Source organism: Condylostylus longicornis, unplaced genomic scaffold (genome assembly GCF_029603195.1).
Source record: "Condylostylus longicornis isolate FDR11 unplaced genomic scaffold, ASM2960319v2 ptg000004l, whole genome shotgun sequence".
Taxonomy (NCBI): Eukaryota; Metazoa; Arthropoda; class Insecta; order Diptera; family Dolichopodidae; genus Condylostylus; species Condylostylus longicornis.
The window spans coordinates 9,500,191-9,525,372 of NW_026577973.1; the positions used below are offsets into that span (position 1 = coordinate 9,500,191).

A 25,182-nucleotide genomic window follows, 5' to 3' on the forward strand; every position below is an offset into this window, starting at 1 on the left:
ACTCACAACTGACATTAATTATGTGACGTTCGTTTCTTGCATTGTCGTTAAGATTACAAATGTAGACAGCCGTTGCCAACATTAAAAATTACATTGTTTTTGTTTACTACAATATCGATTAAGATTATCGATTATAGTTATTTTTAGTGATTTATATTTTTGTTTATGTTTGAGAATCTGTGACATATAATAAACAAAAGTTTATAAAATTATCTCATTTAAAATTTATTTAGTCAAAAATTTAATTTTTTTTTTTTATTTCATTCAATAAGTTGCAATTCTTCGCAAAGCATTAAATATTTTCAAACATTTTTTTTTCAGTTGTTTAATTTTATTAAATAAGAGATAAAATAGTTTTAAAAATAAAAAATAAACCTATAATATATATGTACATATTTACATATAACATTTGCATGCATACATGCCTGTGTTGTTTGTTTATTGAAAAATTTAAAAATGCAAGTTTTATGGATTGATCATCATTCATATTCTGAAGATGGCATTTTACAACAGAAACATAATTCTTTTATTCCCGAAACAGATTCCAAAAGTTATAGTTTACTTCAAAAACATAATTATTCATCAATTTCGAATATTAATTTTAATGAAAATATGGCAAAACTAGGAGGTAATTTTATTGTATATAAATAAATAATTGTTATTGTTATACACAGGTACAATGTGTATTTATTGTTATACATAGGTACTATTGCTTAATTTAATTATAAATAGTCTTTTGATATTTGTGAAAGGTACATTAAAAAGTTCAAAAAATTTATTCAGTGATTTTAATCAAAGTGTTGATTATATTGTTCATTTATTAATATATTATTTAAGATTGCTAAGACGGTGATATTTAAAATATCAGCCTGTCAGCATATAACAATTTTAAAGAATATATTATTTATATTTATGCATATGCATTGTTTTCATTATTATTTTAAAATTAAATCACAATAAAAAGATGTATAAATACATAAGTACATATATATAATGTACATATTATATACTAATATGTATTATGTATATTGTAAAAATAAATGCTTTTTGTTTATTTAATTTAGAATTGGAAGAAAATGATAAAAATGAGCATGAAAAAGATCATAGGCTTTAAAAATTTGTGATTTAATTATTATTTATTTGTATTATTATAATGATTTTAAAAATTAATAGTAAATAAAAGAAATTATGTGAAAATTATGTGTCGTTCTTGCCAAAAAAATACCATAGAATTTAAAAGAGGAACCTAACATTCAACTAATTGTTAAAAATTTGTTCAAATTAAACTGTGTACTTAATATTAAAAGAAAAATATAATTTTTTACATGTATTTTTAGGTGCTGCTTACTATGGATATACAAATATTTCAGTTAATCATGTTTTTGAATTAAGTCCCCTTTTACCATTTGGTATGTTACTTATTATATCACTTGTTATATGTGTTTTAATTTTATTTCGGAGATGGCCTGGTATTGTTGCTGGTATTATTGCTGGATGTTTAACAAGTTTATCAATTTATTTAATGTTAGTTACTTTAAGAAATCCTAAATTACTTTACGAATAGTATAGAACTGAGTTTACGTTAAATACTAAGAGAAAAATTTTAATTAACAAAAAAAATTAAGATAAGTTATGTTTTAAGGTTTTAATAAAATAAAAAAATATTTTTCAAAGATTTTACAAAAAAAAATATACTCAATTACGTTGTTAATGTAAAATGTACATATGTATATATGTAAATTTATGTACACATATGTGATTAGATCTACAACTATATTAGACTATAACTAAGAAAAATTGTTCTGAAAATTTTTTAAAAAACAATATTGTATGGAATTTTTACAAAGAACATTTTATTCAGATTTGGGTCTGTCATTAATGTTTACAAGAAGAAGAAGTAGATGTATAATTGATTTCTTATTGTGTATTATTAGGAGGACAACAACATTGTACAATTATTCTAAATTATAAAAAATCTGTACTATGTTATGTTTACGTTCACATTTGTCTCTCTATAATTATAGACCAAAAATTAATACAACTGTCGATGGGGACTCTTACTTAATTATTTCATAAATTAATAAAATTTTATATATATATAATTTTGAGAAATGATCTGGAAAGCCAATATATTTTTTACTATTATAAACAGATTTAAAAAAAAGAAGATTTAGGGCCTTTCCCATACGCATGTAGTTCTTGCAATGATATTAAAAACAAAATGTTAAAAAACTTGTTACTATTTAAAAAATGTAAAAAATCTGTAATCAAAAATGATACACAATATATTAAAAGTACACTCTGTATTCACAACAAATATTTTGCAAATTGTATCAAATTCGTATATGTTCGGATAAAATTTTCTTAATATAGAAAATATAAAATATTCAATAACTTAAAATGATCATTAATTAAAATTCCTATGGACCTACTTTTATATTATATTGTGGCAGATCAAACCGACGGATCAATCAACGGAATTTATTAACATTATTAGAAATTATTGGAAAATGCATTATTAGAATAAAATTCGATTATATGTTCAAATGCAACAGGTGGGCAGTTAACAGGGAAAGTAAATTTTATATTGCTATAATAAATATTGGAATTGATTTGAATTCAATAATATTAATTTTTTCTTTGCAATTAAAAGCTCTATGAGCATTATAACTCATGGCTTAAATAGTTTTCCATAGTGCAATAACCATGCTTGTTTCATTATTGTACGAGTACCATTAATATAGAAAATAAGGAAGAAAAAAATTCAGTTCAAATTAAATTTTTAGACTGGCTTTGTGTTGCATAGGTTTTTAAACTACAATTTCAGTAAAAAATTGTATTCCTTTTATTACAAAAAAAAGAAAAGAAAATAATAAAGAAAAACAAACGCTAATATCTAAAATAAAATAAATTATTAAATGTTTTCTAATTATTATGATTTAAAAGCAAAATTTACATTATTCAGTTTAATTTGTTATTTTAAAATTAATAATAATTTAACATTTGGCATTTTCTTTGGGAAAACTTAAAATAGAATTCTTAAACTATAATTATTATTCGATATTAACTTAAAAATAATATTTTTTTTTCTTTGTTTTCTTATATTAATATAAAATCGTATATCAGAACTTAAGCTATTATGGCATTTTCCGCTAAAGTCATTTATCGCTTCTTTTGTTAAATAATATAATAAAAAAAAAAATTCGAGATTAACAAATTGAATTAAAAAACTAAACAGAATAAGCATGTCCATTTACGATACCATTTTTTGAAACAGCATTAAAAATAGGTGTACTTTTAATAGCATTCGAAAAATCTTTTGAATTTCTACTAGGTTGAAAACTTTTACTAGCCATTGGTGATATTGGTTCTCCCCAAAACTTTAATATTGCAAATATTTTATGATATGCAACCCTAAAATTAAATAAAATTTGAAATTATTTTAATAAATTATAAAATTTTACTCTTATGTACATACCTATAATTTCTATTACTTGCAGCATAAATGAATGGATTTATTACACTTGAAGCCCATGCCATTACTGAAGCAATTATATGAAGCCATGGAACTGATGTATTTTGTTCATTATCTACAACATTTGCTAACATTAATGGTAAAAAACATAATAAAAATGCTAAAAATATTGTTAGCATCATAATTGTTAAACGATTATCTTCACGATTTCTATGCGCTTCACTTATACTGGTATTTAATGACCTTTAAGAAAAACGAAAACAAAAGAGAAAATTAATGGATTTATTAAATCTTTTTTTTTTGTATAATGAATTTGTATGTTACCGGTGTGCTTTTAATTTTTGTCTTTGCCTCCGAACTGTTAAATAAATACATGAATATGAAGAAATAATTACTAAACATGGCACTAAAAATCCAACTAAAAATAAAAATTTTTTGATCGATCTTCCATCTTTTTTTAATATTGTACAGGAGAATGTTATTTCGTCTAAACCTAATTCACCCCATATTCCGAGTAAAGGTGGTAACTAAAATATAAACATAAAATAATTCAAAAATTAAAAGAATATTAGTAAATTTGTTTTTAATTTCAAAAATTTAAAATTATTATTTTATTACCATCATTATAAAAGAAATTGCCCATACGAAAAATAGTTGTAAAGCAATATACTTTGGTTTATATATTGAAGGATATTTCGCGTGCCATGATATCAGAATATATCTGAAAAAAAAAATACTTATTATTCAAGTTATATTTGAAATCAGGAACAGTGCTACACAGTATTTTCACATATATTTTGTTATCCTAGATCCCATTAATTTCCTTCTAATCCGATTAAGTTGCTTCGAGAATTTAATTATTTTTAAGGAACTATTTTCCATATAAGAAATGTGTTTCATAGTTTGGGAAAAACATTACCCAAATTTTTAATAAAAATATTTAAGATGTATACTTCTCAATAATTGTTCAAAATTTGGAAAGGGCGTATTATACTTCGCATAATTATGTAGGAAATATACTACTCGTATAGTAATGTAATTGCACAAATTGAATTGAAAAATTCCTATAAGGTAAAAAAATAATAAATATTCTTTACAATTATACCATTAATTCAATTACAAGTGGAAGTGAACTTTACATTTTATATTGAACGGTAGCATAAGCCTTATTCAATTTATATAAATTAAAATAGATTTTAAAAGCTTGTGTACACCACGTAAAACTATAAGGAAATTGTTATGAATGCTATGAATGTCATTTGTTCAAAATACATATAAATGTAAGAATTGTAAATAATTCAACCATAGCATATAAAGATTTTAATTTGTTCTGCAATTTTAATATTTTACTGATAGAAAGTGCGTTTCAAATGATTAAATTGAAAATATAATATAGTTTCAAATAGTTCCAAAATAATTTCTTAAAAAAATATTAAATTCCAACAATAAAATTTTGAATAATCAAATTTAAAATTAAAAAGAAAAGCCATTAAAAATTGAAGCCGAATAATATTTTTTTCTTTTTATTTTTGTTTTAACATTAATAAATGCATGTATGTAAGTGTATACCTATTTAATGTGATTCCAACCATACTAAGTAGAGAGACAGCAACATTTCCATAAAAAATAACCGGAAATATTTTGCATAATGTTTCACCCAATGTCCAAGCCTATTTAAAAAAAATCCAAAAATTAATTGTTATGTTCAATAAAGAATAAAAAAAAAATTATAAAAAGTTTTTATTTTCAAAATAAATATTTTATATAATATTTTTGTGTAATGGAAAGATCACATGTACAACATTAGATTTAATGGATTTATACAAGAGATTAAATATGAACTGGTTGTTATCAAAATATTGTTATATCGCCATGGTATCGTTATGGTAAAGGAGGAGGTTTCTTACTCTTCTGCTGCTATAGACAGTTTTTTGCCTTAATTTTTTGATACGTTTGAAATTAAAGTACAATGAGCATATTCTACCAAATATTGGTAAAAAACATTAAAATATTTATGTAATTTTGAATTTGAATGAAAAGGTTTCCAGAAACTAAAAGATTTGTTTTTGTTTTTAATAATTTTGACAAAGTAGCCGATATGTAATTGCACCATCATACCATCATTCAAGCAAACAGTTTATAAAACAGTACATTTAGTTTTAACAATTAAAATTTTGAGCTTATCTTATTCGTATATCGATATATAGCCTTCGGAGATCTAAATAAAGTTGGGTCAAACCAATGGTTTGTATTGTAGCACTTTTCCCTTCAACAAGTGAAAATTCTGCTTTTAAATACAGTCTATGTACACCTATCACACTATAAAAATTATTTTCATTCATATACAAAACTATTTCTAGGATTGCATATATTTAGGATAACGCATATATGTAGTCTTTGAAATAAAGCAAAAATTAACATAAAAAGGGGTTAACATAATGCTCGATTTTAAGGGTTAATTGTGTAAGTTAAGAAAAATAATTATATTTTTTAGTGTCATGGAATTTATCGTTAGCTTTTTGAGTTTATAAAAATTTGGAAAAGCTTGCGGTTTCGGAAATATAGGGTGTCAAAAACTCAAATTTTACGAATTTCAAGAGGTGATAACTTGAGAGGGGGTGGAGATGGAAAAAAAATTTCTTCTAACGAAATGAACTATTTGTTAATGTCTAAAAGCCCCTAAAATTTCAAAGTTCTAGAATATAGGATCTAGAAGAAAAACGACATCAAAAATTTGGAAAAAAAGGACTTTAGATAACGGTAAATTTCAACGGCCATTTGTTTTACTAAAGTTTAACTATAGTATACTGCGATAGGGAAAGCAAGCCGCTGCCTTTCTGCGTTTGCAAAATTTCAAAAATGCTTATGGTTTCATTGCAACAAATATTTAAAAAAGGCCATTTTTAGGGTTTTGGGGGGGTATAACTTCTAGAGGGGGGGAGATAGGTAAAAATTTTGTTCTACGAAAATAAGTTTCTAGTAAAGATCTATGTATATATAAAATTTCAGCTTTCTATCTTCAAGGGTGTAGAAGTTTTGTAAACAGACACACGGACAGACGGACGGACGGACGGACGGACGGACAGACGGACGGACGGACGGACGGACGGACGGACGGACGGACTGACGGACGGACGGACGGACAGAGTGAAACTAATAAGCACTTTTTTCAAAAAATTTTTTGGAAAAGTGCTAAAAATGAAAGTCTTCTATTGAGATAATTTTCTTCTTACCAATTTTGTAGAAGAAAAACCTTATTATAATTTTATAAAAATTTAAACCAGTTAAAAGTTGTTTTTATGTATGAACGAATGTTCGAAATTTAGTCTAAATTTGGCACTCCGTTTATACTGCTATCAAATGGAAGTCTAAAATATAAGTACGTTATGTTTATGCTTTTGATCAATATCGAATTCTGTCGCAGCTATGATTTTATTATTCTAATAATTGATTATTCATTCAATTCTAAAATTAATTTAGTGAAAAATTAGAAATCGGAAAACAGAGAATTACTAAATTAGTTTGGTAATAAGGGCAATACCTGGGATAAATTTGGTTATGGTTGTATAAAATTTCATAAAAGCAGTATGGTAATGGAATATACACATTATATGCCTAAAAGAGTTTGGTGATAGAGCAATAAAATATGATTTTAACAAAATATAATGAAGGTTCCATAAGTTCTAATAACAGTGGTCATATAAACTTTAAAGCCTGCAACAAAATTTGTTAATAATATTTAAATTTTATAATAAAATTTTAACAGGAGCTATTTTGGAACACTTATCAAATTATATAACTGTTAGAAAATATTCGTACGGGTATCATAGAGTTACATTCGCAGGGCTCACACAGTGAACTTTCTCATTTTGGTATACTTTTTCATAAGAGGACAGATTTAAGAAGTAATAACTAAGGAGGGGAAGGAGATACAAAAGAATTTTTGCTTCTGTTAATATTCCTAAAAAAACATCAAACTTCATAAATTAGGCTGAGAGCAGTGTTAATGATAATTATATTAAAAAGTAATCATTGTATTTTGTTTTTCTAATTTCCTTTCATTTACATAATATATGTGTGTATGGTATGTACACCTACGTATATAGTAAAATTGAAAATATTTACCTCTTGAAAATAACGTATTGCTGTTAACGGTAAACTAAATGAACAAAATAATAAATCAGAAATGCATAATGATAAAACAAAGGCTGTAGTTGCATGACCTCTCATCTTAGGTGAATTTAAAAGTGCCCAAATTGTAATTAAATTTCCTTAAAACAAAAGAAACAAAAGGAAATATGCATGTATGTATGTATGTAATAACAATTTTGGAAAAATTTAATAAATATACAATGTATGTATATATGTACATAAGTATGTATATGCACAATGCAATCGTATAATAATCAATTTACCTAATACTCCAACAATAATAAAAATGCAAGCACAAATTGCAGCAAATAATGTCGCCTCGTGTGGATACACAGACACGCTCAAGTCGGATGTCATTGTACCTAATTTTTGTTTTTACTTTTTTTTTCTTATTATAATATTCCAGGGGGTCTGAAAATAAATAATTAATATTGTTGAATTTTTATTATTTTAAATTTCTTTTTTTTTTCCATAGGTAACTAAGTACATGTAAATCATGATAAGAAAATTTTAAAATAAATAAATTATAATGATAAATTATTTTTAATTTTTTATATTTTGTTTAAATAAACGCAACAAATAGGGGATACGCGCGCCGTGTTAATTATTATTATTAAAAATCGATTAGAATGTTTTCAAATGAATTATCGATATTATATTATCGTACAGTGTTGTTTTTGTTATTAAGTACACAAGATCTACCAAGAATAGTGTTTTGTGTTATGCCTTTTGTTGAAAAATTTTAACAAAACAATACTAAAAATTATTCTCATTAGTATTCTTAATAAAGAATCACGAGTTTTTTTTTCTTTATGACTATTTTTAGATCTACATACAAAACGTGTTGATTTTCGTTTTTACTTCATTTGTATATCACAACAATTAAAAATTCAACTCGGTTTCTTAGAGCCAATGAATTTAACAATTTGAGAATGCATATATGTATGTAAGTTATAACTGTATATAAGAATTAAATTTGAGGTTTTTTTTTTTTTGGAAATTCCTTAAGTGTACAATCGAAAATAATATTTTAAAAAATATAAAAATTGGTGAATCAATCTTATATTCAAAGCTCTTCTGAGAATTGTTATTTTAGGTTTTGTAAATTTGCTCATTTAGAACAGAAATGTTAAGGTGTCAATGATTTTGGTAAGAGCTTGGTGTACTTAGAACATTCTTAAATTTTTTTGACGAACGCTTGATTTTCAATATATTTCAAAATGTTCAAATAGCTTAGAATACCTACTTGTATAATATGTTGACGAACAGAAAAAGTTAGCCTATAATAAGCACTTATATTACGAATATTTTGAAATCATAATATGGATGGTTTATTGTGGCTTAAGTTCATTTGCAAGTGATTTAAGTTTTGAATTTCCAAAGCAGTGAAAATGTTAATTTGCTGGAATTGAAACACTAATTCGATAGAAAAGTAAACTTACCCTCATAAAAGTAAATAAGCATTCTACCAGATCTTTACTTATTTTTTACACCCAAACAGTGCAATGTGCCATTTTTATTTAAAATGTTCTTAAATCATTTTTGAAACAAACCGTCTGATGGCCTTAGTGCACTCAATTAATTTCTATTCATATAAGTTGAATTAAAAACACCAATATTTTATACAAAATAGCTTTTAATTTCGTTTACATTAAATTGTAAAGAAAAATAAGTGATCTCAAAAAATATCATGTTCTTGCAAAATAAATCTCAATGCGGAATGAATGCATTCTAATTTAAAACAATGAATGGTAAATAATTTATATTAATTTGTTGAAAATTTTTTAAGTATTTCGCACCTATAAGTATTTAACAATTAAAATTGAAGTTCATAATTTAAAACGGTTGAATGTCATCGTGTGAAAAATTCGAAAAAAAAAACATTTTATTGACTAATGATCTTGTGTTTAAAAAGTGGTTCTACATCGACTAACATAATTCCCAATATTCAAAATTATTAACATATTTTAAATTACATAATCAACTTAAATTATAAAAGTGGAGGAAATTTTTTCCCGAATAGTTGAATGAATAGAGTTCATCTCTTATATACGTATATAATATGTACATATACACATATACATAAATTTATTGTGGGTACATTTTTTATATGTTGGGAAATTAAAGGAAGTAGGTTGAATCTTCAAATATAATTATATAGATTACATTTTGGGTTTTTGATGTTATACTGAGAAACATTCAACTATTATGCATATAATATTAATCTCATCATGTTATATGCGTTCTCTCAACACACTATTCTACACATACATACATACTTATTAATATATAACAAATTTTTTTCTAAGGTATATTAAACTATCTACATGAATTTCTTAACAACGCAGGTGTTGAAGTGATCGTTAATTATAATGTTTGGAAAAATTTGGTTTTATTCTCAATTAAAGCAGGTATTTTTTAGGTTTTACTTTTAGGTATATGACGATTTCAACAATAATTATGTGGTTAAGAAAAAAAAATTTAAATTAACAAAATAACATTTGTTCCACAAAATTCATTTAATTCATAATTACGAATATTCGGAACATTCATGATAGAGCTGAATAACTTAAATCTTACGTTAGAAAAATGAATGAATTTTTCCAGTTGAATAAATGCATAATTTCTGCTTGTTAACTATTTTATTTTTTGCCTTTGTATAAATCAATGAACTATTACAATATTTACATATATGTATATACATATATTAGGAATGCACATTCCAGTACTTATGACTCAATACGTCGCATATTTTGCTAAGAAAAATAATTGAATAAGAATCAAAAGACAACATTGATAATCGCAGACAGACGACTTTAAAAGAATAAGATTTTTATCAAAAAAGTTAGTATTAATTGTAATAATTTGAAGAATTCAAATACAATCAATCTGCAGCAAAGATTTCAATGCTATGAAAGTGCAATAGAATAATAATTAAGTAATGAAATTTATTAAATAATTAACTATTAACAACTTTACCCATCTATTCTATTCGCAATATCCAAAAAATTTGAATAAATACAAAAACTTAAAATAGGAAAAATATACAGGAGGCGTCTAAATTTATTTTATAGTTTCTTTAATATGCACCAATTTACACAATACACGGCTATAATTAGTTATTTGTATGTTCGTCTAATATTTATTATATAGCATGCCTTGTTACATTCAGTCCAATTTGATTAATTTTCATTCTTCACCAGATCATTATGAATTTTTTTTTTGCCTGATTACGTACGAGTTCATTCAAAGTATACAATTTATTGTTAACAGAAACTTGTAGGGTTCAAGAAAATATGAAATTCATATTATACTTACATATGTAATATGTATGTAATGAAAATAAAACAAAAAACATTTTTACACTGAAAACATGTTAATAAATAAATAAATAAAAGAAAACGCGAGTCTAAAAAAAACAAATTTTTCTATTTTTAATTACAAAATATATATATACATGTATGTATATATATATTTATTTATACACATATACATTACATATAAACTAATTGAATAGTCGGGTCCACATGTTTGTTTTTTTTTTTTGCTGTGTTTTGGGTTCTCAAAAAGCAATAAACTTAAGTCAACCATTCAATTAAGATGGAACTGTCATTTCATATGGGATTAATTAATTTAAAAATACAAAAAATTACACAAGCTAAAATAAAAAACACACACTCGCACACACAAAATGTATTATGAAAACGTACTTGAAATATTTTATAAAAAGGCTAAAAAATATTTTAAAAACAATAATTTTCTTTTATAAAAAAAAATCATCCATAAGTATATCAATTTTTTTCACATACGTAATATGTATGTATGTATATATAACCCTTTCTAAGTATAACATATTTTGTAAGCATATTCACAAAGGTACATACATACATGCACAAAAATATTAATTTATTTTAAATACTATACGCAAATCAAATCCAAAAGAGTTCGATAGAAAACAAAAGATTTTTGTTATATTTTTTTTTATCTGAGTATTGTAGACAAGGAACATTAAGTAAGATCAAACGAAAAAGAGTTGCAAATACTTTTCAATAATTAAATATTTTTTTTATTATATAGAACTGGTATTGAAATATTCACTTAAGTATTAGGGACCATAAAATTTTGCATAGATCCACAAAGTAATAATTTTTAAAATCTGTTATATTGCATCAGAGAAAATTATATAACAATCTGATTTGTGCTGGAAATATATGTGAAATGGAATTGTATTGGAATTAAAATAAAAGTGTTATAATTGTTTTAATTACGGCATAAGAGTACACTATTGGGTAAGAGTACGATTTCTGTACTTTCATAACTTCCATAAAATTTAAATCATAATTTCACTAGCATATAACAATATTGAGAAATATCGCTCATTATCATGACTTTGAAGAAAAAAATCCATCCAAATTCAAAAAGATTAAATAATTAAGCTAATCAATTAAGTTTTTATCTAGTGTATTTGAAAGTTATCTTTGAAAATATTTAAATAAAAGCTCGTTTCTCGAAATAGAATCTATATCCCTGGATTATTAAAAAGTTACAGTAAATATGAAGATATTTAACAAAAACGAAAATCCCTGGTTTTGTTTTGTAATAAATAAATTTTCTGTTACAAAAAAAGGCTCATTGCAATTATGTGTATACGTTCTTTAAACTTTTAAAATTTGTTTGCTAAATTTTATACCTAGACTTTTCACTACAAATACTTTGAAACTCTAAAATAACTATGAACAATTTTAATACAGGAATACGAAAGTCATAATGAAATTTTTTAATATTCTAAATATGGTCTGGTTTACATCTCTAGATATTAAGAATATATTAATCCGCATATAAGAAACGCCATATGGAAGAATTTGTTTTTTAAAACCAAAAAAAAACACAAATCTTTTTTATTTATGGTTTTGTTTCGCGCCTTTTCTTTCATTTCACATAACGCAACACAAGATTGAATTGCATAAAAAGCCTCTTAGAAGATTACAAAAAGACATTAAAAAACAATGCATTTGCCTTTAACAAGAAAGTTGCCAGAATAAGTGAAAAGATTGTTTTGAGTTATTTTTTTTGAAAACATCAAATAAAATCTTATTTGTTTGCAATAAGTTCATAAATTTTGTATTCGATATTAAGGTATTTGACGATTTTTTCGATATTTAGGATCATAAGTACAATTTACGTTTTTCCTTCATAATCTTCGCGATTCCGTTCCTAAAACTGAAATCTAGGCCTATATATTGTTTTCATTTCAAAAATGAAAGTGAAATGTATAAGTGTTTGTATCTCTTGTTCATATCGAAGAAAGTAAAGCAGTATGATATCGGACATGAAGAATCGCTCCGACGCTAGCCTCATTTGTACTGTTATGCGAAGACCCTTATTATTTCAATGAAGAACCTTCATAGTAGAAAATGTTTTCTCGAAACCCTAGGCTCACTGTTCGACTTAAACAAAAAATTAAATACAGTTCCAATCTGTCACCGGTGTAATTCCTAAATGTATAAAGCAAAAATAAAATAAAGATTCTAAATATTTTTTGAAACTTTTACAATGTTCATTTCTTAGTTCAAAATTTTATATCTAATGGCAATTTTATCTGTTTTACTTACAATATAATTATTGTATGTAAGCAGAGGAAAACTATTTAAATTGAAAAAAATTTTTAAATTTCAATTTTTAATTAGGAAGGGATTTATTGAACTCGGACATAAAATATTTTACATTTGATTGATGAGCTATCAATTTATGTAATTCAACTTTTCTAAATTTGAATTTTTGTTTTAATTAATTTTTTGTTTTTGTCTTAAAAAATAATTAATATTAATGAACAAATAATATCCAAATAGATGATATCCTGAAAACAATTTCCTATTTTTGTCAACCACAATACAAAAGTAAAACAATATAGAAAATGTTAAAATTTCTTTATATAGAATTTAAATTTTAAAAACTAGCCCTAGTTTTGTCAAAATCTAATAAATATAAATTATGTATATGGACTATACATATGTACAGAGTGGTGCTAAAGCTGGAACTGATGTTGAAACATTGGGATTGTGATATCTTGGTCTTTCTCAGTAAAAAAATTGTTCTTGGGAGGGGGCAGACTACGGGGCTAAAGAAAAGTAGATCGAAAAAACTCTGTCTTACAATATCTATTAAAGCTTCAAAACTTTTGAAGTTAGAACAAGTTGTGCTCGCAACTTTTTAACATTTCATAAAATATAGTGCATAAATTATCATTTTATCTGACAAACGGTATATGGGCCATAAATATTGTGTACGAACAACTTGTAAACGACAGTTTAACAATATTAATATAGAACATAAATGAAAAATTTGAAATACATGTTTAAATATTAATACTTTTGCTCCTATTTGTGTATGATAAAAGGAATTGCGACGCACCATAAACCCACTTTTAAAAATTTCGAATTATATTAAACTATTGTACTTATACCGTTGAATGGAAACCAAGAAAATTCGTGAAATCATGAAAGGCTTATAAACTCAAAAGTGTAGGCACAAAAGCGAAAATGAAAAAGAAATTATTCTAAAAACCTGGCGACATTTTGAGAATAGCTTTAAAAATTAAAAGAAAAAATATAAAAATCAAGAAAATAAAAACTAAGTGTTATTGCAAAATTTAAAACCCTCGCTTTTTTTCACATTTTTTTTAAGCAACTTATAAATAAAGATAAACCGTACCTACCCTATTGAATGATGTAACGAATTCCATACTGATTCATCTACAAGTTTCTTCATTTTATTAACCGGATTCCAATATAAAATTTTTTTTTATTTATTTATTTATTTATGCTTTATTTCATTTTCATTTAAGGTTTTAGTTTTTTTTCTTCAATTCTTTGAAAACTTAAGTTTCTCTTCTTTGTCACTTTACTGTATAGTGTGTGAATCATAATATTTGCAGATATACTTATATTTAAGATCGATTTCGCAAAAGTTATACTCATGTTAATTATAAAATACACGTTTGTGTATAAATATGCAATGTACATACATAGGAACATAATGTAAAATGTACATAACATTGAAATTGTGTATTCGATGTACGATTTGCATGAAATTTAAACTAGCTGCGTAAAATTTTGTTCTCATCATAAAATATAATTATAGGGTGCATTGATCGTGAACTACATTATTATATATGTACGTTAAATGTATGGGGTAAAAATTCTACCTTTATTGCTGATAATTAACTAAAAGAGAACATAAACCTTAAGTTTTCCTACACGAATAAAGTATTTAAGTACATACTTAATACATGATATTGTTATAAAAGTATTTTAATGAGGATGTGTGTACTTGTATTTCAAATGTATGTATATATGTGTACGAATTTTAGAATATACACATATTATTGTTTTAGGATATCAACTTCCTTTGTTTGTGTTAAAAAAATGTTTGTTAAGGAATTTTGATCAATTCAATATTTACACATGTTCTTATCTATAAGATTTTATTATATTTCAAAAATAGTTTAATATTCGTAACAGAGTTTATTAAATTTTGCTTTATAGCGTGAGCTCAAGACAAGATTAGAATATTATTTTTTATAATATCTACATTTTACTAAATGTAATGTAAAATACTTAAATAGATGTAAGATTATCTTCACAAGTCAAGGCCTTGTGAGCAACAGCAATGTCAACTGACCTCAAAAATAAAAATTTCAATTAAATTTAACTCCTTATCAATTAGTAATATTTAATATGTTTATACAATAATTGCAATCAGCAGGGTTAAGTATTTTGTAAAGAAATTTTACAATTAAAAATATTAAGACACAAATCAGTTTTATCTCATAGAACTTAAGTTCACAAAAAGCATAAGAATTCGGCCGCATATAAGAAATAAAATTGAATTGGTCTCTTTTTAGAACTGAATTTTGAATAGGCGTGAATTGGTAACGTTGTTGCAAAATAAAGCGGAGACATCAACAAATAAATATTATTAGTTTTTATTGCGTATCACTATACTTAGATTTAATTTTATAGATTATTGACTTAATTTAAATGAGTAATATAAGTTTTCTGAATAAAAATCTGAATCAATTTTATTTCGTCTTTCAATATTTCACATAATAAATCGTTTAATAAAATTAATAATTCCGATAAAACCATATAATATGGCGTAAAGTTTAATGCCAACCGACTTGTATACTCTGAGACACAGAGATTTTGAAACAAAATTAAGCATTGTTCCGAACTATTACTCAAAAATAACTTAGTTTTTTTTTTAACATAATCTTAAAATAAATAATCTTATCACTATTATGTTTACATTTATTAAAAACTCGCTTGTCCAGGTGGGTTTATTTACATAATCATATGACATAAATATTTTAAGAATTTTGTTTAAGATAAAATTTTTAAATAAAATAATATTTTGTTTATTTTTCAATTGAAATTACAGAGCGTAAGGAATTTTGAGTACAAAGGTTATTATGACTACTTCTTATGACTTGATAAGAAATAGTTAAATTTTTTGTATAGTAAAGTTCAAAGAACTTATGCGCTTCAAATCAGCACAAAGAATTTAATATTTCGATTTGATGAATTAAAGCGAAAATTTCATAAATTTTAAGCAATTTGTATACCAATTGCATCTGATATACAAAGTAATAAGAAAGATAATCGCAATTTATAATTTTCAATTGAAATGCACTTTTCCCTGTTGGGAGAAAACAATGAATTATTTTTAACAGAGAAATAAAAATATTGAAATAGTCAGACCGGCATTAAATTTCTCTATGCACTTATGTTGTTTGTAAAATATAAAAAAAGTTCTCAGAATTCTGAAATATTTAATAAATTAATTTTCGTTATACCCAACTTTCCCAAATTTCCACTCAGGATCATATATTTTTATAGAGCTGTTGTAGAAATGCTCTACAGCGATACCTTAGAGTTTATTCGTATCCGAAAATTTTATTACCTTGAAGAATGGATGGTGAAGTTCGAGTTGTATGTTGAATTAAATCCATAAGTTTATAAAATATTAAATATTATAGATGACGCTGATATTTATATAATTAATGAGGTTCTTTTAATACACCTTAATGCCGTTCTTTTTATAAAAAATATGTGGTGTTATTTATAATTCTTCAACTGACAACGTAGTAATTTTAACAAAAAACAAAAACTTCTTTTTTGTTTTATCTTTTGATGGTCTGTTTTTTTTTATAAACACTTAACTTTTACGTCAACTCTTGTAAACGAGCTACTGACACATTTCCCCAGAAAAAACGATTTGTGCATTAATAGCAATTTAACCCAATTAAATGTAAAAATTATTATTAATGTCAATCATTTAAAAGCGTCACATCCCAATATAAATCGTCCGAAATTCAACAAATTTTAATTTGTATCAATTGAAATCAGTGTATAATAATGATTATTAATCACTTGTTTATATTTTTAAAGATGCTAATGTTATAAAAATCAATGATATAAAAATCTATTAAAAAAACCAACGAATTAAGAATATAAAAATTACAAAAAAAAATCTGGTCGGATCAATAATTTTACACGTTTTTTTAAAAATAAATTATTCTTAAATTTATAATTAAAAAAAAAATTTTTAATGTGCTTATATATAAAAGCTTATCATTCATATATTTTTGAAATTTACTCACACATTTAACATTTTATATTTAAATTACAATATACATACATACATACAAAGATCATCATCATACTTTCTTAATTAATATTGAAAAGTGTAAAAAAAAATTCTTTTACTTTCTCCCCGATCTCTTAGCTATTCCCTTCTCTATGTCTTTAAAAATACTTAAATCACGTAATTTATCATAAAAATAAAAAAAAATCAATATTATTAAGTCAATATTTATATAACACATTCACACACCAATAATTTTTTTTATTTTAATTTAATTACCTATAAAATATTAAAGAAAATTTTAATTATTCTCAATCATTTGGCTATTTATATAACAGTTAAAATAATTATAACATATGAGATTAATTTGCTTATACGTTAATTACAGCTGTAATATTATTTGAGAATATGAAGAACATACACTTCTGTTTTAAATTTAACATAACTAATTATACATATACATTAACGTATGTAGTTGTGTAAATAATTAATATACCGAGTGAATCATAATTTCGAGTAAATATACTAAGAGTAGCATTAAAGCCATTCTAAACAAGGAATAACAAGAGTAGAATTAATAGCTAATCTAAATTACTCAGCTGCAGTTTGAATTCGAATTTACTTTTAGGTTGAAAAAACCACAGCAGCTTGTACGATAGAATAATCAATCACAATATACATTATATAAATTAATATATAAATAATTAATATATAAACATTATATTATACAATATATAAATTAATTATATAACATACGAGTACAATAAGCTAGTAATCTTAAATATCTTAAAGGTAAATTAAACATACTTATGTTTATAATTTATACACATGAATGTGTTTTGTAACTAATTTGCAAACATTTCCATTATAAAATGAACTAAGACTTAAGAGTCGATCAGTGTCTAAGCATGTCAAGGTTTTACAAAATAATTTTAATCATACATTTTTTGTCACTGAAATAAATTTCAGAATAAATTTTATTTATTGTTTCATTTGCTTCAAAGATTATCTTCAATAAAAGTCAAACGTCATAATTAATTATTATTGATAAATTATTTGATTGCTTTAAAATTTTCATTGTGTTGCGTGAAAGCTTCAATGTAAGCATTAAGACTTTTGTCTAACAAACAAAAGTTAATAGAACGATTACTTATGCGGACAATATTACTTACATTATGTATATATTGCTTTTTCTTACTGAATCTTTTAAAAAATATTCAGTGACTCATATCAGAATTTATACCGTTAAGCACATTAAATTTTTATTATTTGTCATTTGATCGTATTTAATACTTGAAGTCGTACTATCTTAGTATACGAAATAAGAATTTAATTTTTTCAATATTCTTGAATTAAACATAAACTAATAAGTTTAGAAACAATAATTTTTTATATTGGTCCTCCAATTTCATTATTAGAAAAAGCAAAAATTAAAGTTGTGCTTATGAAAATTGTACGTAATTGAACTGTCTATGAAAAATAATATATTTGCATAAGGTGTCCCGAAATGATAAGTATTAATACGGTGCGATAAATCAAAGATACTAAGCCAAGATTTAAATAAATTTATTTTGAGCACTTTTTTACTCACTTGAGTAAAAATAAGTGCTTTTCTTTTATGACACGTAGGTATGTTTATGACACTTTATAATACATGGTTATATTAATGGCCTTCAAATAAAGAGTAGGAAAGTGGGTTATATTTTCATTATATTCGTATAGTGTAATTTTCCAGTGGGAAGAATTTTTTCGGATATCGTACATTTTTCCTAAAATCTTATTGGAAAAGCAATATGCTTGTGCATAATTCAATTAAAAAAATGAGAATTGTGATTTGAATTGATCAGCAAAGAGAGAGCTGTAAAAGTATAATGTATCTGTATAGAAAGAGACCCTTATTTACAAGAAAAAACAAGCTCATCTTAAATATTGAAATCAAATGAAATGTCAATAAACTTTCGCAATTTTTCATACATTTTCCTAATTTCATTTGAAAGAATCTTTTACAAATAGTCTTCATTGTATTTGGAACAACTTGTACATATTTTCGCATATAATTATATACATACATATGTATGTATACGAGTATGTATAGAAAAATGTGCAAAATGAATCAATAATATTATTAATTGAGTTGATCTCAATTTAAGGAAAAAAAGCAAAGAAAAATTAAATTTATAAAGTAATTAACCCAACTAACCCAACTAAATATTTTATTTTGTCATTTTACATTCATTACAAATATTACAATAGTATGTTTGTATATACATATGTAAGTATAGTATGTAAAGAATTGAATTTAAAGATGATCGTAATAGAAATATTGTAAATTTAAAAGCAAATAACATTTTGAAGCGAATCAGTTTTGCTATTCAATTCTTTTTTTCTTGGTTTTGTATTTATTTTGCAAAATCCCTAATTTATATTAGTTCAATTTGCTGCTATTCATGCATTGAAAACACGCTTTGTTTAAAATTTACTAAGCACTTATACATTGCAAATTGATTTATGGAGAAAACTTAAACGAAATTGTCGAGATATTTATTTATCTAAATGTGTTATGAATTAAAGAATGAAAGAGCTACGCAAAGTAGTATTTCCTGTATATGTGCAGGGCTACGATGTAGGGCTAAGATATTGTAAAAAATGTTAACATATTGATATTTTCTTTCAATTTATCCAAATCCAGCTTTTCCATGTTAATAAGGGTACAGTTATAGAAATTGCTTAGCTTTATAATTTTAATAATCTCAAGCCGAAAAGGAAATTTTTTATAAAATTTATCAATATCAACCTTGCAACTGTTGTTGCATTAATTATTGAAGATTTCATAAGGGAAATTTTTCGAATAATGGGAAAAATTTTGTCATTTTAGGCAACATTCAATTCTGTTTAATTTAAACAATAAAATATGCGGTGCAGCTGAGAAAAGTTTTTTTTGAAGTACCAAGATTATTTGAAGAATTCTTACGCACATACCTACAATAACTTCATAAATATGAACCAACCCTTGATACACTCATTCATTCATACTTATCGATTGATCTAAGCGATTGTGTTTTTTTCACTAAATCAAGTGAAAAAAACACAATCGCTTAAATACATTACCATAAGTACACCCTTGAAAGTAAGTAATTTAGATTAAAATGACATGTAAGATTTAGATAAAAGGTACCTAAGTATACTAAAAATAATTTATTTTTGAAATGGATTCTAACCTGTTGTTGATATAAGTAAGTGTGCCCTTATTGTTTTATTCTAACATACAGTCATTCCTGTATTAATCCGTCGCCTGATTTTTTGAAATTATTTTAAAATAATTAAACGGGAAACGATCTATTGAAATAGGTTTACGAATCAGGAATCAAAGTTCTTATATTAACAATGATTCTTGAATTGCCGAATTTGTAATTCCGGGTTTTTCCAGGTTTCCGAAAATAAGTATGTAGTTATATTTAAATGCATACGACAAAATTTTTATAAGTAACTATTTCTAAAATTGTAAGCTACTATTCTTAAAACCAGTAACTTTGATTTTAAAACAGTGATTGCGAAATTTTTGCAATATTTAAAAAGAAAAATTAAATAAAATATGCTTACAAATTCCACTCAATCCGTCCGTCTGCCCGATTTGAAAACTTTTACAATGTTTAATAATTAAAACAATCCTTTTCTAGAATAAAATCTGACGAACTTAAGGCAATTCTGCGAGATATAGAAATGTAGAAATTCTTTCATTAAAGGTAAGTGAAACTCGTTTTTTCATCATTTGCATACCTTTGTTTTTACTATCCTATAGCTATAAAGCTAAAGTTAAATTGTTAAAGGAAAGTGTGCTATTTTACAAACCACACTAATTAATGAGTTTGATCGATTACACATTTTTTATATTTTTCATACTTGTTATCATTAAAAAACTTAAAGTTGGACAATGAAACTTCGTATCAATTATTGTTGCTTTTGTTTTGCTACATTCACATACATACTTATACTAAATGTAAACTAAATGTTGCTAATTATTTGTATGAATAAATTACGCATATTTTTATGTCTCCTTTTTTTTTAATAAGTAATCAGAGAAAATTAATAAAGAACGAAAATGTATGAAGATTATTTTCCTTTTATAAATATTATTTGTGCATAAAATGCAGATAAAGTATATTTTTGCTCGAAGTATATGATTCCATTAACAATAATTCGCAATATTTGCTTTTTATTAGCAAAAACTAGTACAATGGACTTGTCACTCTATGCATAAAATATTTGCGTTTATTAATTAGTTTTTCAATTAATGCATATTATAGGCATTTATAGGCAAGTTTTTATTTTCTCAAATTAGAAATGAAGGGTGACCACTATAAATTAGGTTATCATAATTAATATATCTGTATTAAGCAAAAAATTCATTTAATATATGTACATATATATGTGAATAATACGCTTAGTATATGTGAATGATAAAATGTAATTGTTTAAATAATAATGTACTAAAAATAATATTAAATTGTAGGCGTATATTTATTTTAAAATTGAAAAAACATGCATAATATATAAGTATTATTTAACTATAAGTACATATACATGTAAGTATATAGTTTTAATTACTTATGTATCTATAGCTGGTTATCCAACAAAAAATACACTCATAAATGTGTCGAAGGTGATTTTGTGGATTTTAAATTTAAACTTAGTCTGTATGTACACGTAACTACAACTATGGGTTTAAAATTTAAGATGGTATAACAACTAAAACTTGAATACCTAAAACATTTTCTATTTGGTTTTACAACTAAATAATTTAATGTAACCGAACAACTTTTTAATGTACTGTTATTGTAAAAATGTACAAACGCGTATGAAACCTCTTGTTAGCATATTAAAATTTGTATTCTTTAAAGAAATTTCAAGTTAAGTAACAGCACAACTCCTACTACAAATGATTAAATCTGGATTTCCAACAAGGATATGGTTTGAATATTTTTGGAATATTTGCAAAATTTTTAATGATATTAAGAAATTAACGTAATAATTTTGTTCGAGTACAGATTTTGAAAAAGAGAATTTAAGTAATTATCAATTTAGAGTTATTCTGCGAAAATAATTATTTAAACATATTATTATATGTACATATATCCATACGTATGCATATGTCTTTAAATACAAGATGAAAAGGATTTGCTTAAAGGATATAAAATCAATTTCATTACGATTTCAATTTATTATAACAGCTGCAATATAAAATGCAGTTCAAATATTATAAAAACTAAATAAATTCCTACCCTATTTCTGTATATTTTATATTATATACAGTACGACGCACAATTATTTTGAACATTTGTAGATTTTCTCACGTTCAAAATTCAAATTTTAAATACATTTAACAAAGTTTTTTGTTAACACTGAACAAAAACATGTTAACAGAAATTTATGTGAGTATTTTGAACGCATATTTTTTAAGATTGGTAAGTGTTTTTAAATTACGTTATCTATTTCTCACAGAATATAATTAAAAATTTGTCAAAACAAAGCGAATAAATTAGCAACAACAAAATATTTATTCATATTAGAATTTTCTTCAAATTTTTTCCCACCATGTAAGTCAAGTTCCTTAGTTCAATAATTAAATATTCTACATTTGATGCAAATTAATATTTCAAAGAGTTTTTTCAATCAAATTGTATTCTAAATGTAATGTAAATTGTAATCTAATATTGAAATTATATGCGAAGTACGATTTTGGCGAAAATTTTTAAATATATAATTATGCATATACTATCATAAACATTTAAGGTTGCAGTTTTTTCAATGATTAATATAGTCCGGAGTTGATCCCTTTCCTAAATTTAAATTAACTCTAAGTTTAATCTCCATGTTATTTGCATATCGTCTTTATTTAATACTAAATTTAATATAATATATCTATTATAATAGCTGTATGTAGATTATTTAAATACGTTACTGTATATATCTATGAATCTTATTATTTAATAACAAAATATTTGATAGCACTCCCTAATAGTGTCGAAATTTTTAATCTCTTAAACTATTCACATATTATTGATTTTATATAGCGAATAAATTCAATCGCATAGCTACATTAAGAGGGTGACTTTTTTGCTTGTCAATTAATCTCATGCAATTTTGACACATTTTTATAAATATATATACAAGTATGTACACATAGATGTACACATGGAACATATTGTGTATTTTAAAACGGTTATCATACAATTACATTATCTACATGTGGTACTTGTATTTTTTTTGTAAGTATTTTGAGTGTATGGCGTTCAAATTACTCTTATGTTATTCTAAAAAAATTGAATAAAAATTCCAATGTAAGTGTAAAATTGTGGCAATTTTGTTATAAATTTTGTATTTTATACCTACTATTTTTTTTTATTACCTGAACCTTATTTATTTTAAAGATTTTTGTTTTTTTTTTTGGTAATATTTACCTGAGCAGATGCTTTCCGTTTGTTTCTTACTTCTTGTTATTCACCAAAATATTGAAATTTTTCTTTTTAATGTAAAATTATTTTGAATTATAAATTTGAATATCAGAGTAATAATAATATTTTTTTATATTCGATTAAATTTATTTTATTTTAAAAATTAATTAATTTATTTATTATTATTTTTATTTATTTTATTATTCAGTTTTTAATTCATTAAATTTTAAGTTGTTTATTCCATATCTGCATAGGTAATTAAATTTCTGAAATATTACTTTCTTAATAATATGAAAAACAGGAAGGACATATACAATGTAATCAAATTAAATTTGGAAATTTATGTGTATGTAAGTATATATATACTGTATACAAAAATGTGCATAATTTTCAGAAGGACACAAATTTAATTGCAATTATTCAAGAAATTTTTATTAATTTTAAAATTTAGTGGCGGCGATTTTTTCAATACGGTATTAATGATGATTTTTATTGCAATTTTGTTTTTTTTTTTTTCGTTCCAAATAATTTTCGTGCATTTATTTATTTACAAAATATGTATTTTTATTAGTGTGTATGTATGTATGTATTTTAATTACTTAAAATTGAATATTAAAACCATATGTTTAATTACATACATTTATTTACATTTTTTGTTTGTTTGTTTGTTTTTACTTGTTAGATTTTCTTATTATTTTTGCAAATTCAATACTTGATTTATTTTGATAGAAATTTATTTTTAAAAATTCACTTTTGTTATTTTTGTGCTTATGCCTCTTCGCCTTTCAAAAATTTTGTATGTATGTCATTAAAAAAATATTATAATGTACATATATATATGTATGTATGTGTTTAATAATTTAAAAAATTTCAATTCATCCTGTACGTATGTATGTATGTACCTACCTACGTAAACATTTTAATTTTTACCATAGGTATTATTGTTATAAATATTCTTATATATGTTTGTATATTTACACATTTATTATTATATTTTTGTATAATTAAATGTAATGAAATAACGGAATTTTTAAAGTATTTTTTTTTTCATATTTTCATAATAAATCAATTAAATATATTAAATTATGTATAATATGTATACCTAAGTAGGTAGGTATGTTGTGAGTGTGTAAAGTAACAATATTATTGTTTGTTTTCTATTCTTATCCAAAATGAGAAAAATAAACAAAAGAGAAAAAAAAAATTCAATTTTAAATCAAATTAAAATTTTTAAATGAAATAAAATTAATAACACTTTTAAAAATCAAATCAAAGCCGGCAAAAAAATTTAATTCTTCATTCTAAGAATGCGATCCAAAATATTTGTTTTTTTGTTTTTGAGTATTTGCTATATTGTATAACATTATTGTGAATTGTGTAATATTGTAAATGTTTTCAAAAAAAAATAATATTATTACATTTTTTTATTTAGTTCGAATTAATTTATTTTTATTATAT

At 24.0% G+C, this 25,182-nt stretch overlaps 2 protein-coding genes across 2 annotated transcripts; one reads left to right on the forward strand and one right to left on the reverse strand.

Annotated features, from left to right (window-relative positions):
• Window positions 1–356: 356 nt before the first annotated feature.
• LOC129608224 (uncharacterized) lies at window positions 357–1,674 on the forward strand. The gene is made up of 2 exons (XM_055519587.1): window positions 357–628; window positions 1,338–1,674. Exons 1-2 carry the CDS (start codon window positions 457–459, stop codon window positions 1,562–1,564), a joined length of 399 nt encoding a protein of 132 aa, XP_055375562.1. The 5' UTR covers window positions 357–456; the 3' UTR covers window positions 1,565–1,674.
• Window positions 1,675–3,012: 1,338 nt separating this feature from the next.
• Window positions 3,013–24,176, reverse strand: LOC129608214 (protein trapped in endoderm-1). Its single transcript, XM_055519576.1, has 8 exons — window positions 23,731–24,176; window positions 7,891–8,038; window positions 7,601–7,746; window positions 5,045–5,145; window positions 4,094–4,196; window positions 3,800–4,002; window positions 3,479–3,718; window positions 3,013–3,414 (listed from the first exon to the last, which is right to left on the reverse strand). Exons 2-8 carry the CDS (start codon window positions 7,982–7,984, stop codon window positions 3,231–3,233), a joined length of 1,071 nt encoding a protein of 356 aa, XP_055375551.1. The 5' UTR covers window positions 7,985–8,038; window positions 23,731–24,176; the 3' UTR covers window positions 3,013–3,230.
• Window positions 24,177–25,182: the final 1,006 nt, after the last annotated feature.